This window comes from Cucurbita moschata, unplaced genomic scaffold, assembly GCF_002738365.1.
Source record: "Cucurbita moschata cultivar Rifu unplaced genomic scaffold, Cmos_1.0 Cmo_Scf00004, whole genome shotgun sequence".
Classification (NCBI taxonomy): domain Eukaryota; kingdom Viridiplantae; phylum Streptophyta; class Magnoliopsida; order Cucurbitales; family Cucurbitaceae; genus Cucurbita; species Cucurbita moschata.
Genome location: NW_019268520.1, coordinates 2,993,841 through 3,008,622, shown reverse-complemented (window position 1 = coordinate 3,008,622; position 14,782 = coordinate 2,993,841). Strand labels below are relative to the sequence as shown.

Below are 14,782 nucleotides of genomic sequence, written 5' to 3'. Positions count from 1 at the left end.
CCCCCCCCCAGATATACAAAACCCAAATTTCAGACCGTTGGAAAAGCTTTTTTTAATTATCTCTTCTTCCCGTTCAAAGTAAAACAAAGCTTCCTCATCCTTCAACAATGGCGGATAAATTCCACCAGAACTCCACCGCCGATTACCCAATTTCTCTCCGTCTCACGGCGGAGATTTTTTCCATGGAAAGAGGCCCGAGGTACAGAGCCTACGCAGAGCTCAGAGAATCCAAGCTCCGGCTGAGAAACGCACTGTACCGCGACAACGAACAGCCAGAAAAGCCCACGCCGCCGACGAAGAAGCAAGTTAAATTTATGGGTTTGGAGACCGTAAAGAAAAGGTCAGCGGCGGTGGCGCAATCGGTGCCGGATTTCTCTGCAGTACTGAGGAAGGAGAACAGAAAGCCACCGCCGGGATTGTCGCCGGTGATGGAGATGACACCACCAGGGAAGACGCCGGGGAAAAACATTGCCGGATTGTCGGCGAATTCGAAAGGGAGTAAGTCGGCTAGTGCAGGGGAAAAAAGGGTCGGCAGATTGACCGACGTGAGGAAGAGCTACGCCGGATTTGAGGAGGTGAAGGGGCTTACAACGGCGGCGGCGAACTCCATTAATGGCGAAAACAGAGGAAGGAGAGGGAAAACTGTATTGGGAGTTAAAACAGATTTGAAACAAAATCATTTCAAGAACAGAGAGTTTTGAGCAAAAAATTGCACACAAAAGCCTATAAATACTTGACATTCAAACTCAGATCCAAAGCTCTGTTACAATTTCTTCAAGCAATACTTGAAGAATGTACCCATCAATTTCAGCCCCATTCTCCAGTTCTTCAATGCTAAAATCACTCCATTTCCCCAAGGAATGATTCATTTCCCATTCAATTATCTCATCAGTCATCATCCCAACAAAACGTACCCATTTTTTGATCTCCTTCTCGACGTCTCGGATTAATTCTCTTGCGTTTTGCGCTCGGGATGTTCTTATCCAACCATTGGATCCACCATAGTATAGCTCGCTATGTTTCGAGTCTAAGCATTCTATCAGACAGTCGAAAAGAAACACTCTTAGATGGTTTACCTCCTTGCTGTCGACGTCACTAAAGTTTGTCCACATTTCGCACGTGAATGTTTCGAGTTCGTCGATGAAAAGTGGCAAAATGAGAAGGTTGTTTTCGTCCCTGCCGAATAAAATTTCGGTGTTGAGCATAACCTCTTTCGCACGAGCAAGCTTCAAACCGGTAAGGTTGTAGATTTGCAGTATGCTGGAAATGGCATTGAAGATGTCGGTCAATCTTTCACTCCAGACGTTCCATTCGCTAAAGGAGGTTGCGGAATCTAAAATATCGGAATCGAGTTCAGACCGATGCGACCAATCGATGGAACAATCAACAGACTCGGCTGGCATTATGCATCCTGTGATGAAAAGAGCAGAGGAGATTGAGCATTTTGTGTGCATTTTGTATTGTTAGATGAATTAATCTTCCAACCTGAGCTCTCATCCATGCTACTGGACGAGAATGAAGCTTCAAGAACGGATCCCGGGCTAAGTTGATCTCGTCCTTTCGATGTTTTTGTGAGCCGTTCTTCCTTTGAATCATTCTAAAACATGACAAGCAACATATGACATATATATAGGAAGAAATCACAGTAAGAAATGTCGACTGAAGGGACGGAAAGGATTCTTACACAGTAAGTTACATCCACATCGGCTGCAGAAACCTCCGACGAATCTTTCCGTGCAGCTGCTACTGCAGCTATCAGTTCTTGAATGATTACAGAAGCGGGCTTCTGCAATGGAGAATCCGATGCCGACTCATCGTCTCCTTGAGAAGTTAATTCCTTTAACTTTTGTTCCAGGATATCTAAGGCATCTCCTCCAAACAAGGATGGCTTTCGGGATGACGTATTTCTCTCATTCGCCATGCTCTCGATCTCCATTGCAACCGTGGTTTTCTGCCTAACGGGAGAATCAAAGATGAACGAAACAGTGTCATTATCCCTTTCGCAAACTCTGTCAGCAGCATTTCTATGACCAGCTAGCCTATTACTGGCACAAAGCTGCTTTTTGGGGAGAGCTTTGCGTTCGAGCCTCGAACTTGTTCTAGACAAGTTATCACACAATGGGGGTCGTTGTTTCGCAGCCGATGAATCGACAGACAGTTTGCTTTCGATTTGTGCACTTAAGTGAGCAGTCCTCCTTTTCCTTGGTGAGGTACCTGACTGTGATGAGAAATCTTCACCTCCATTAAAAGACTTCCTTTCTAGGCCATACTTAGAATTCCCTCGACCGCGGCCATTAAGACTTCGATTTAAAGCAACGAAATTTTTGGTCCCAGTCACAGGATTAGCAGGCGATGTCGTTCTTCTGCTTGGTGGAATACTTGACCTCGACGTGGATGACATCCTATCTCTGACTGATATCATATGATCTCGAGATTGACTGCGATGCTTGACAAGGGATGATTCATTTGTCGTAACCTTGCGAGGCACTTTGTCTGCAATAGAATCACCATGAGATATCATGCAGCCCTTAGATTCATTATGTATGGAAGCAAAAGTTTTAGGTCGATCACAAATGGTTGGGCGAAATTCAGCTCTATCTTGCTCGAGTGGCAAGTCGGGCGTTATTGTTTCACTCCTTCCAGATCCCTGAAAAGAGGCATTGCCATGAGTTGAACTCAGGGGTGGAATTGCAGAGGGATATTCTTCCACATTCTGCAAATCGTTGCACGTTTTACACGATGCCTGTCCCACGAAGGACTTCGAAAAATCATAACCTTCCAATGGCAGAACGCCAATTTCCCTCGATATATCCTCATTCGAGGAACAATGCATAGAGTTTGGAAGCGTGATAGCAGATTTCGCTCTGTTTGACATCTGCAGACCAGGCTCCAATATTTTGCTAGCAACATCGATCAACCGGGACGCTCTAGACACATTCTTCCCTGAGGGAAGCCTAGGACTTTTTGTCGATGAAGGAAGTTTCGGAGTAGGTGGAGGCTTTCTTGATCGTGACACGACACTCTTATACTGCAGTGCCTCAGCTCCTATTCGTCTCATCACCTTCCCCTCCTCCGCATTCCTCGTCTTTTGAAGCTTTAGAGGCCTGGCTTTATCCAAATTTGTATCCTCCACTGTTTTCTTTTCCACATTATCACAAGGATTAGAACAACCAGTTTTCTTCGGTCTATCTCGACTTGTAACAGGCATGGCCTCAAGCCCCATGAGTCTAGCAACAAGTCCCGGAACTCGCGTTTCATTCTTGTGCCTTAAATCAGTACAATGACTTCCATTCTTCTTAACATTTGGAAAACCGCCTCGATTTTCATCAGCAATCTATTCCTCAAAGATGGCACAAACAACATCCAAATCAAGGAGCAAAGAACATAACAAGCTTAAGAAAACAACAATCTCACAAAGTAATTACCAAATGATTCTTTGAAGCCGACATCGTATCACCACCATTGAACTTGCTAGCTACTTGTTTAGAACGAGCTAGAAAAACACGACGGAACCAGATTTAAACTTCAAACTAATATGCAAATAAGGCAAAATCTAAGCTAAGCCCAGCAGATAGAAGAAAGAAAGTAACCTGGAGGAAGCAATTTCCGGGAGAATAGCTTGTTCTTAGCCAACCTCCGGTTCCAATCAAAGAGCTGGAAGAAAATGCCAACACAACCACCAGGCTTATGAGTCTTCTTCTCAGAAATAGATAAACAAGACGATGTTCCTCCTGTATTTTCCATTAATCTCCAACAAGAATCAGAACTCTTAACTTTCTACTAAAATCCCCTCATCAACCCCCAAAAACCCCCTTGCCCTGTTCTTCCCAAACGCTTCAAGCATTGTTCATACTCAGAACATTCAAACTCTCTTGAATTTTTTCTCTATAGCTCTCCAGAAGAGTATAGAATCAAAAAGGGAGTGAAAAACAGGAAGTCCGCACAGAAATTGGCTAAAGATACTCAATAACTCAGAAAGAACACCAAACAGCCAGCAAATGCAAGATAATCACGAAAGCCAAAAAAAAAATACAGTCTAAAGAGAAATGGAAATTTGTACAATAATGGAGAAATGGGACCTGCAACAAGAGAACAAAACAAAAAGAAACTCCCAGGAAGGGTTTCAAGCTTAGGGCGATAGAAAACGACGAAGTGACAGTACTAAAACCCCAAAATCAGCCATCACTCGCTCATTCCCCTGGCTCGTTCATCCTCCTCATGCAAAGGCCATTCACAAACACAGATTCAGAATCAGAAACAGCCGGTCCACAATGAAAACAGAGCCAAACAAACAAGAAAAACGAAAATCAAAGAGGAAAAATAGAAACAGAGCAGAAGGAACAGATACAGAACAGTCCTTAAAAGCGGCGAAAGGAGAGTGGAAAAGAGGATCGAACAGAGCACATCGCCGTCGTGTGATCGCGATAATCAAGAGAATAAAGCTCCTGCAAAACCCAACAGAGAGATTGAGAGGGGATTTGCAGAGCGTGAAGAATGTTGAAGGACCACGCGCTGGCGAGTGGAATGGAAATGAAAAATTCGATGAAACGACAAATCGGATATTATTATTAAATTAATTTCACTTTTGTTTAATTTAATTTAGTTTTTAAATAACTGAGATATCCATTTATTAAGTATTATTATTTTTGTCACCAATATTCAAAAATGGTATTTCAGTTCAAATTTTAAATTTTAATTATAATTCTTACCATATAAAGTAATTTTTAAAAGTATTTAAATTTTAAATTTTTTAGTTATTTATTTTAAAATTTAATTTTCATTAAATTATGCTCGAATTAATATATTATATGTAAAATTTTAATAATTTTTTTTTTTTAAATTAAATTTATATTATTCCATTAACCAAATCAAATGTTTCAAAATTGGGGCTAATTTTATTATAAAATGCATAAATTATTTATAAATTAAAAAAAAGTCTAATTTTTTTAGTAAAATAGTTAACCTTTTAGAAAATTGAGAAAAAAAACATATTTTATCGAAAAGTAAAATATAAGGAGGAAAAAAAAAAAAAAAGTCTAATGCCGTCCTGTCCACGTCGTGTTTTCTCCAACCTACGCGCTGCGAGTACGTTAAACGTTGGAAACTCGCCCTCTAACGGTCATTTAAATTTTTGTTAATTTATTTTCTATTTTAATTTCTAATAATTTCCCATCAAAACAGGACTCTTGTCGGTGCTTCCAATTGGATTTTTCCTCTCTTTTTTTATTTTTCTTTTATCCAATTAATAAAATCCATTTTTTAAATTTATTTTTTTGTTTTTTTTTCTTCTAGTAATCCGACAACAACGGGGAAGTAATTCAATCAAGATTTTATTTTTTTTAATTTATATTTTTGTCATATATATAAAATCACGTGTTCGTATTTTTGCTTATGGTGGGGAGTAAAATGTAACGTGTACCGGTAATCTATCTTAATCCGTACTTAAAATTGTGAATCAAGTTCAACATTTATATAATTATATTTGAGCGGTTTTGGGAATTTGAGCGTTGTTAATTTTTCGTTCGTACGACCTGTAAATATTCCGTAATCATTAAAATCAAGGTTTGGAAGATTTCGTTTTTGACCAATCTTTCAACTCTTTGTTTAGAAATGTGACGGATCATTTTTGTTAGAAATGAGTTGACAATTCATTATAAGAATCTTTAATAATTTGATTCAAAATATAGCGTTCATATGACTTCAGAATTCGACTAACGCAGACTACATAACCCAAACTATTGACTTCTGCTCATTTTTTCCAATTTGAAGTTGGTTAATTTTTCTAAAAATAAAAAATTTGGTTCGGTTTTCCAGTTGACATTTTTTAGCTGGGTCAACCCTACCAGCCTGAAAATTGGGTTACAATCCAACTAAACGTTACCGTTGACTTATAAAATGTTTGATATTTGAACTATTTTTGTTATTAATATAACATACATTGTGGAAGGTACGTTAAAAGAACCTGACAACCAAACCCAACTCGAAAATGGAGAGTTGGGCTACTCGAGTCAGAAATTTCTACTTGGTCTAAAATATTTTGAACCTAATCTAACCCAACCCGTATACACCTCGATTTTGAGACATAAAATAATACAAAATAAAAAATAAATAAATAAAACTTCTGCAGATTTTATTTGTTTTATTATCCACGGTTTTTAAAATAGAATTTTTTACAACTATTTTTGAAAAAAAAAATTAAATTTTTATTTTTATTTTTGAAATTTATTTATGAATTTCAAGTGTTTTTTAAAATAGGAAATTTATTGTAAAAAATGGCAATAAAACAAACAAAAATTAAAATAAAAATAAAACAAAGGTCAAAAAAGTATTTATTATTGATTTAAATTTGATGTTTTATTGGGCTTTGAGGCCCATTATGGATCATGGATCAAAGCCCATTGGTTTGAAAATAATTATTAATATGAATGGCTAAATAAACTCAAAAAAATAAAAAATATTATTTATAATATACTTATTAACGAATTAAAATTAAATAAAATTTAATTACTTAAATTTATGGTAAATAAACCACTTCAAGATTAATTTAATCAAATAAAATTATATACACAAATTTTATCCAAAAATAAATAAATAAATAATAAAAAGATTAATTTAAGACCAAAGTCTATCGGATTTAATTTTTAAATTATAAAAATACGTAGAAATGTATTTTTAACTTTATTATAAATCTCACAACTCATTTTTCTCGTTCATATCTAATCTAACCTCCAATCACCTTTCAATGAAAAAAAAACAAATCTCTTAAAATCCGAAGCACGTGAAAGGACAAAAAAACAAACCCGTGTTCAGATATACTGTCTCAAGTTTCAAACGAACTAAAACATTAAGTTAAAAACAAACCAACAAGCGGTAGAATAGAGGAAACTCATTTTCAAACGAATAGAATGTATGCAAGAATCAAGTTGACTATACGATCGACAGAAAATCAGTCACCATCTTTGTCAACATGACCTACCTCAACAATAATTTGCAGGTTCGAACTCTCGTGCCGAGCAATACTCAAACAAAACGGGAAGTTCCTCCTATCGAGATAGTACTCGAGAAGTTTTTCAACCTCCCTTACGGGCTCCCAACACTCCGTACATGATACCGAGCTCATTTGAAATAATGTAAAGAATATTGGAAGCCTTTGAGGGAGGTTGTAAACCATCTCAACCATTGATGCCCTAAGCCATGGGGTTTGCAGATAGCTTTATATAACTGTGGGAGTGGTCCCTTATTTTTATTTATTTTAATTTTAATTATTTTAATTATCACCTTAACTATTAATAGATTTTTTTTTATTAACAATTTAATTAATTTATAAATTTTAAATATTTGTAGTAATTAAATTAAATTATTTACTTTTTATATTAAAAAAATGCAGTAAAAAGAAAAGGTAATTTTTTTTAAAAAGGGTAAAAAAAATGAGAGAGATAAAAACAAATGGAATTGACAAAATTGGAGTTAATTTAATTAATATAATTGGCATAGCTCTTAGCCCCTATCTTAAAATAAATATTATATGATTAATATTAAGATTGAATTTAAAATGTAATTGTTCTTTCTAAGCTCCAAAGGTCAAGGGTATCTACTATGATCCTCTTAACAATTTTTATTTATTTATAATTTTTCACCTTTTTGTTTAATATTTTATATTTTTTTATTAGGTGGCGGTGTTATATTATGCGTTTTTGATATGGAATTTAATATTTTCTTTATTACGATTCCAAAACGAGTGAGCTGGTATCTTGGCGAGACATGGTCAGAGATGCACTCTCAGTTATAGATTCTACATATATTTTTAATTCGCATCCTAATCTTATCTTTTATTTATTTATTTTTAAATGGATTTGAATTTGGAAATCCACGTCCCGATCGACTACCAAACGTGTCTAGAGAGAGAATGGGCACGACTCCCTCTCTTCTCGTTTTACCGTCCAAAACATGTCGGCCGTGAATCCAATTAGAGCTTTAACCAGCTACCACCAACTCCACCGGCCAATTCCGCTTGAAACTTTTCTTCAGGTCAATTTCACTACACACGATATCGATCTATAATTAAATCTACCTCTTTCTCGTTGGTATGCCAACATGTTTTCTCCTCAACTAACCCAGTGCATATAATTAAATCCATAGTTGAAGGTTGCCACCGTTTCATCTGGGATATGTATAGTGAAGTGTAACACCCCAAGTCTACTGTAGATATTGTTTTCTTTGGGCTTTCTCTTTCGGACTTCGGTTTTAAAACGTGTCTGCTGGGGAGAGGTTTTCAGATGAATGTTTTGTTCTCCTCTCCAACCAATGTTTTCTGGATGGTTTGACTGACACGACATAAATACTACTGTTTTCTGAATGGTTACTCGAGATATCATCACATAGAAGTTGCAACAGAAGATCAAGAGGAGACCATGTACCCACCACATTTCAAATGAGCACACTGGTGACCTTTTCCGACATGGTTGATTTAAAATATATATTTTTATTTACTAATTTAAATTTACTATATAATTATATATACATATATTTATTTAATTTTACGATAAATATATATTTTGAAATTGAATTACAAATTTTAATTAAATTATTTAAAAATAAATTTTATTAAAAAGAACAAATAGAAGAAGAGGAAGTTGTGGCAAGTTCCATGGAGGTCAATGGACTCAAGCTCTGAATCCTTCTAGATTCTTCTAGATTCTTCTAGAATGCTCCAAACTCGCTGATCGTATGCATTTTCCAATCCGGCCGGCCACCTTCTATCGGAGCATTTCACTGCTAATCTTCTATCAGTTTCATCGATCGCAAGTTCGTTGTTTCCTTTCTCAACCATACATTTTGAGGATCGAAGATGTTCGGAGTTGTCTTTCCCAATCGAAGCTTTCCGATGGATATTTCAGCTTTCTCTCAAATTGACACTTCCCATTGGGTTCTTGATATGAACACATTCGTCGGTATGTTCTATGATGTATTCCATTCAGATTTTCCATTTCTCTTCTCTTAGCTTGCTCTGTTTCTAAACCCTAATTCGAATTCCGAATCGTCTTATTAGGTGAAGCGTACGATCAGATTCGTGAAATGTGCATATTCTTATTGAATAATTTCACTCTTCCGCCTGATAAAGCCCTAGCTGTGTATATTCAGTCTCCTGGATCTCAGTTTCTCTTCTGTGGTGCTGTAACCCTAGCCAGGCCTTCGGCGGTGCTGACACTTCCATGGCCGGAGCCTAGTGGTCAGATGCAACTCATGCCGACCGATTCGGCTCCCGTCTCAGCTAAAATTGGAGTCTCCGTGGAGGATTTGGCTTCCCTGCAATCGCTTGATGTCACGGCGGAAAAGCGAATTGAGCGTCTAGCCCTAAAAGTTGGTGAGAATCTCTTCAACTTCATGCAATCTTTCTGCGGTGTTGATGGTTCAAAGTTGGTTGTGCCGATGGATATCTTGGACAGATGGTTCAAGAAGTTTCAGGAGAAAGCCAAGCGTGATCCTGAATACTTGAAAGGCTTCGTTTTGTGAAGCTCCATTTCATCCCCCATCTCTTTTTGTGAGGGGGAAGAGTTTTGAGACGCTGTATTGTAGTGTAGGTGTGTTAATGAAATTAAGTTTGAATGTTCCTTCATATTCATGAATCTCTGTTCTTCAGATAGTGTATCTCAATTTAATATGAAAGAAAATGGGCGTCGCCATTGCTGCAGAAGAGAGCAGCTTGTGGTTTGTTACTCTCTGAACTTTCCCATTCTTTCCAAGCTCTCTGGCTGTATTTTCACTATACATGCTTTGGTTTCTGTGATTTTTAACATTATTGTAGGTTCGTAGTCGTGGGGATTTCAGCAATTGACTCCATGATGACTTGGTTGAGCGCTCTCTGTCTCTCTCACCACCATGGCAAAGCCCCTTTGGGTTGACAAGAGGTTTGTTACATTTTTAAGCACTTAGATTTGGATTAGATTTAAGCTTGAATCCTGAATCCTAGTGTGATGTCCCACGTTGGTTGGGGAGGAGAACAAACCACCCTTTTTAAGGGTGTGGAAACCTTCCCCTAGCATACGCGTTTTAAAGTCTCAGGGGGAAGCCCGAAAGGGAAAGCCCAAAGAGGACAATATCTACTAGCGGTGGATCTGGGCCGTTACAAATGGTATTAGAGTCAGACACCGGACGATCTGCCAGCCTTCTCGCTGTTCCCCGAAGGGGGGTAAACACGAGGCAATGTGCTAGTAAGGACGCTGGGCCCCGAATGGGGGTGAAGTTGGTGGCGGTTCCACATCGATTAAACGAAGGAGTGCCAGCGATGACGCTGGGCCCCGAAGGAGGTGAATTGTGATGTCCCACATTAGTTGGGGAGGAGAAGAAACCACCCTTTATAAGGGTGTGGAAACCTTCTCCTAGCAGACGTGTTTTTTTAAAGCCTTAAGGGGAAGCTCGAAAGGGAAAGCCCAAAGAGGACAATATCTGCTAGCGGTGGATCTGGGTCGTTACACATAGTCGTTAACGTTTTTGTTGGGTTCGAATTAGTTGTTTTCAATGTTTCCAAATTCTCCATAAATATGCTCTAACAATGTCAAATTTTTTAAAATAGGTGGTCTAAGATTTTTGTTGAATACAGTATGTGTGTGAGAGAGAGAGAGAGAGAGAGAGAGAGAGATTTAAAAGTTGAAAACAAAAGGGAGAAGCCCTTAAGAGCCCTACCCTACAATTCAGAACACAAAGACAAAGGCAAGCACGTGAAGGCTAAGCTGTTGGCCTGCTTTCACCATGACAAAGAACAAATTGAAGTGGTTGAGGAGCAAGGCAAATAGGACCACAACCCACAAAGCCAACCTTTATGATACCCATACAATCCCACATTCCCCACCTGCCCTTTCTCTTCCATCTTGCATTAATAAACCAAATCTTTGTTTACAGAGTAATCTTCTCTACTACCCCCACCTCCCTCATTTTCCATGTTTTGTTCTTCACCATTTCAATACTCTTCTCCTTCAGCACCCTTTTAGTTTCAGATGAGAAAGGAACCTCTTTCTTCTTGATCTCTGCTCCTCTTTCTGCTTCCTCTTCATCCATGACAAGCATCCCCCTTGCTTGCACTTTTCTTCTGCTATTATTTCTCTATGTACCTTTTCTTCTTTTGCTCTCTCCTCTTTCATTTCTCTTTTGATCACCTGCGTTTGGATAAAGTTGCTTTATATCAGAGTCATTTAAAAGCTTTCTAAAGCCTGGATGTTCATTCAGGAAATACCCAGGTGGCCCCTTCTTGAAATTATTTGAGCTTGGTAATAATTCAGATTGCACTTTTTGGAACTTCTTACATTTCGACTTGTCCGCACAAGTTTAAGTAATGAGATCTTTGAGAATTACAGGAGGAATGATGGATTATTAACCTCTAATTTGTCCACGAACAGTTAAGAGTTTGCAACAACAAATTTCCCTTGATCTTAGCAGAAAATCCAAGTTTCAACACTGCCTATTTCTTGATGGTTTTAATGGTTGAGGAAGCAACGATTCAGCAACTTATTGTTGCTCAATCGACTAAAAAGGGAACATATATGGCCACAACTTTCAGAAAGAAGGGAAAAGAAGATCTGCAGCTGCCTTTTCAATGAGAATCTCGAGAAATATACAGAGATAGAGAGGAGATTCTTGATGAAAAACAAAGGAACATGTATGTAAGGGAAAATCTCGATGGGCTCCACTAAGGTAAAAGAAAGGAAAATGAAATAGATAGAGAGGAATGGAAAAAAACAAATACAGAGTTCAAGGAGGGAAATTTGAAATTTATGCACTAATTCAAGTGTTGAGAGAACACCAAGATTTGAATTTTCTCTTCCTTCTGAAAGTTCAAGGCAGGTTTTTCTGACATCTGAATATTATGACTTTAATTTCAAGAAAAAATAAGTTTCTACAATGCAGAGACAGTCACAACTGTATGAGCTGGAAAGTAGGCCAATGTGAGATAGGAAATATCAAAAAGGGACCAAAATTGTATCAAACTTATGGCTAGCAAAAACAGTCCCCCACCTTGGATGGGTATAGTACTCTGTTTTATGACATGTATCGGGACAATCAGATTTGGTTGCCTCATCCTTAGTGGGGCTGTTTGGGAAGGATAGAATAGATTGGAGACAAAGCTTTTATGTCTGAGAAAGCTGAACTTCACTTATGCTCCACTTGTTTTCTTCTTTTCTTAGATTCTATTCTGTGATGCTTAGTCTAACATTTAAACTTTGCATTAACTTCACAGGCTCAGAAGCTTTTCTCCTCAAGCTATGAAGAATGGCAGATCATATGCCTGGGATCACCAGCAAATTGTTCTAAATGTTCTCTAAAACAGAATCATATCAAACTCATTCCAACAAATCAACATCAATTTTCCTGTAAGATCTCCATCAAATCCAGCTTTTGTAAACTCCTTCAATGCCATTTCTTCTCTGATTAATAATGATTCACACTTGTTATATTCTATTCATCATAACCCATCCACTTAATTGTTTGGATTTAGTGGGAATTATTAGCTTAGGGATGATTTAAGAATTCCCAACTACCAGTTAGCTCTGATGTAGACGTTCTTGAAATCAAAGGCCTATGAAAGATTGGATTTGCCATACCTCTGTCTCGGGTGTAACCTTAGAATTGGAACTGGGAGAGTTTTCTTCCAATTCGCATCTCTTTAATGCTCTATCCACGATGGGAGGCGTGGAAGCAGGACTAGGACTAGATGAACCAACGTTTGTTGGTGTGCTTTGAGTTCCCACATCTCTAGTCATAGCATTAGCATCCACTTTCTTATCTGAAAATCACAACCAGAGAATTCATTCAAAATCCTCCAACCCCAACAAGAATAAACTAGAAGTATAAAGGAGAAGACAGATGATTCAACCTGGAATTGGGAGTTTCTGAACTACTTGTGTGATAGAACATGGCTTTGTTTGAATCTGTTGTGAATGATTTGAGTAAACTAAAGGAGCAGATACTGCAATTCTGTTGGCTAAGTTCCTAAACGACCTCCCACTAAGTGATTTTGCAGACAAACACTCCATAGGAACTTCCCCAGAAAGTGGATTACATATATACTTCTCAGCTTCGTTCCACTTCGAATTTAAAGTAAATCCATCGAGAGAAAAGCATTCCCAACTGTTAAGCGACCTGGCTTGCAGTGCTGCACAAGAAGCAGCGCCCATAAACACCAACCAATTCCCTCAGAGTCATTTTCACAAACACTTCGTAGGCAATTCAAAATCCGAATTCAAATGAACTCACCCTTGATGGCGTTAGTAAACGAATACGTAGCTGGGTCAATTTCGTCTGTAAAATGTAGCTCAGAGAAGTTAGAGAAGAATCCATGGCCGGAAACAAAATTCCAGAGAGAGAAAGAGATAAAGAAGAACAAAAACCTCCGAAAGGGTATCCGGGAGAGGAGGCGGTGCTGGTGATGTTTGATCGAAACGACCTGGCGTCTTCTCGAAAGCTTCTGATGTAGGAGCCGGAGAATCGCCGGGAAATGGTGGGGTCGCGGTTAAGTTTGGCCTTCGCCGCCCATTCACGGAGGCTGAACTCCGGTTCATCTCGGCGGTGAGAAATGAATGTCGGTTGCTCCATGGAAATGGAATTTTGAGCTTAACAAATTTTATCAGACATTCAAACTTTTCATTGTCCCTACTGCTACTAAAATACCTCTTGCATGTGCTTTGCCAAATTCCCACTATTTTTTTCAAATTTAAATTAAATCATTTTACTTTCTGTTTGCCACATCAGCATGTATAGGAATGCAAATATTTTTATATATATTTTTTGAGGAGCTAAAAGAGGCGAGGTAATTGCCACTGTGAATACAATCAAATTTTCAACTTTTCAAAAATTCAATTCAACCCAAACCGAAAATATGTAATCTAACTCAATTGTTACCATTTGTGGGTTGAGTAGGTAGCCTTGATTTTTCGAATGTCGAATCAAATAATTGTACCATGTTATGTTGTTATTGCGAGATAGTGTTATAATGTCGTTGATTTATTCTCTAAATGATTTGATAGACAAGACTCAACGACCAAGAATGGAGCTCTACCAACTAATATACGGTAGGTTCTCTTTTTTTTTTTTTTTTTTTTAATGAGAGATCTTAATATCAATTTATATGGTTCTAATGAACTAACTTTTAATTTTGAAACGTCAGCTAACTAATCATATCCTTATATTAGAAGGAAGAAATATTTCAACATTATGGACTTTTTTTTATTAATATTGTCGATAATAATTTTTGTCATGTTACAATCATTTGATGTTAAAGTGGGATCCACTAAATAATGAAATAACTATGAATTGAAGTAACGTGAAGAATACATATATCATTGTAATACAAGGAATTTCGTCCATAGAAGACGATTATAATAAAATTAAATAAAAAATGAAATGATAATATTTTGTTGGCAAAATGATTTTGGAATTAAAATGTTAATAATAAGTTTTTTTTTTTTTTCATAATTTTAAAAGCTATCCAAAATTTTTTAAGAAATCTTTACTCTGTTATGTATCATTGTCGATCTCACAAAAGCTCGTCTATTAAGAAAAGGTTATTCATCTTTTCAATCGAAGTGTGATCTCCCAATCTACTTTTCTTGGAGATTAGTGTCTTGCACACGGTTGTTTGGCTCTGATACATAAAAACTCTATTAGGACTGCAATAAAAACTCTACATGAACTACATAAACATCACAAATTGAATACCGTTTCCAATTTCCTAAACATTTCAAAAAGATATCTTCATATGAGCAAGATTTTACACAAAAACTCTAAGCTA

The 14,782-nt window shown here is 37.3% G+C and overlaps 4 protein-coding genes across 14 annotated transcripts; 2 read left to right on the top strand and 2 right to left on the bottom strand.

Moving 5' to 3' along the window:
- The first annotated feature begins 107 nt into the window (after window positions 1-107).
- Window positions 108-701, top strand: LOC111441720. The gene has a single exon (XM_023078816.1). The coding sequence runs from the start codon at window positions 108-110 to the stop codon at window positions 699-701; it is 594 nt and encodes a 197-aa protein (XP_022934584.1).
- Window positions 702-709: 8 nt separating this feature from the next.
- Window positions 710-4,527, bottom strand: LOC111442020. Its single transcript, XM_023079263.1, has 5 exons — window positions 3,591-4,527; window positions 3,426-3,493; window positions 1,685-3,334; window positions 1,486-1,597; window positions 710-1,411 (listed from the first exon to the last, which is right to left on the bottom strand). Exons 1-5 carry the CDS (start codon window positions 3,742-3,744, stop codon window positions 747-749), a joined length of 2,649 nt encoding a protein of 882 aa, XP_022935031.1. The 5' UTR covers window positions 3,745-4,527; the 3' UTR covers window positions 710-746.
- Window positions 4,528-8,625: 4,098 nt separating this feature from the next.
- LOC111442215 (protein OPI10 homolog) lies at window positions 8,626-12,485 on the top strand. Of its 11 annotated transcripts, none has more exons than XM_023079517.1 (5): window positions 8,626-8,951; window positions 9,050-9,364; window positions 9,641-9,708; window positions 9,806-9,908; window positions 12,233-12,485. In XM_023079517.1, the coding sequence occupies exons 1-4, from the start codon at window positions 8,849-8,851 to the stop codon at window positions 9,833-9,835; spliced, it is 516 nt and encodes a 171-aa protein (XP_022935285.1). In that variant the 5' UTR covers window positions 8,626-8,848; the 3' UTR covers window positions 9,836-9,908; window positions 12,233-12,485. The 11 variants fall into 11 exon arrangements, with proteins under 11 accessions (XP_022935285.1, XP_022935287.1, XP_022935282.1 ...); XM_023079519.1 differs by having other exon boundaries at window positions 9,641-9,712; XM_023079514.1 differs by having other exon boundaries at window positions 9,050-9,581; window positions 9,668-9,708.
- LOC111442214 lies at window positions 10,648-13,691 on the bottom strand. The gene is made up of 5 exons (XM_023079508.1): window positions 13,383-13,691; window positions 13,249-13,293; window positions 12,869-13,147; window positions 12,597-12,778; window positions 10,648-11,153 (listed from the first exon to the last, which is right to left on the bottom strand). The coding sequence occupies exons 1-5, from the start codon at window positions 13,585-13,587 to the stop codon at window positions 10,974-10,976; spliced, it is 891 nt and encodes a 296-aa protein (XP_022935276.1). The 5' UTR covers window positions 13,588-13,691; the 3' UTR covers window positions 10,648-10,973.
- Window positions 13,692-14,782: the final 1,091 nt, after the last annotated feature.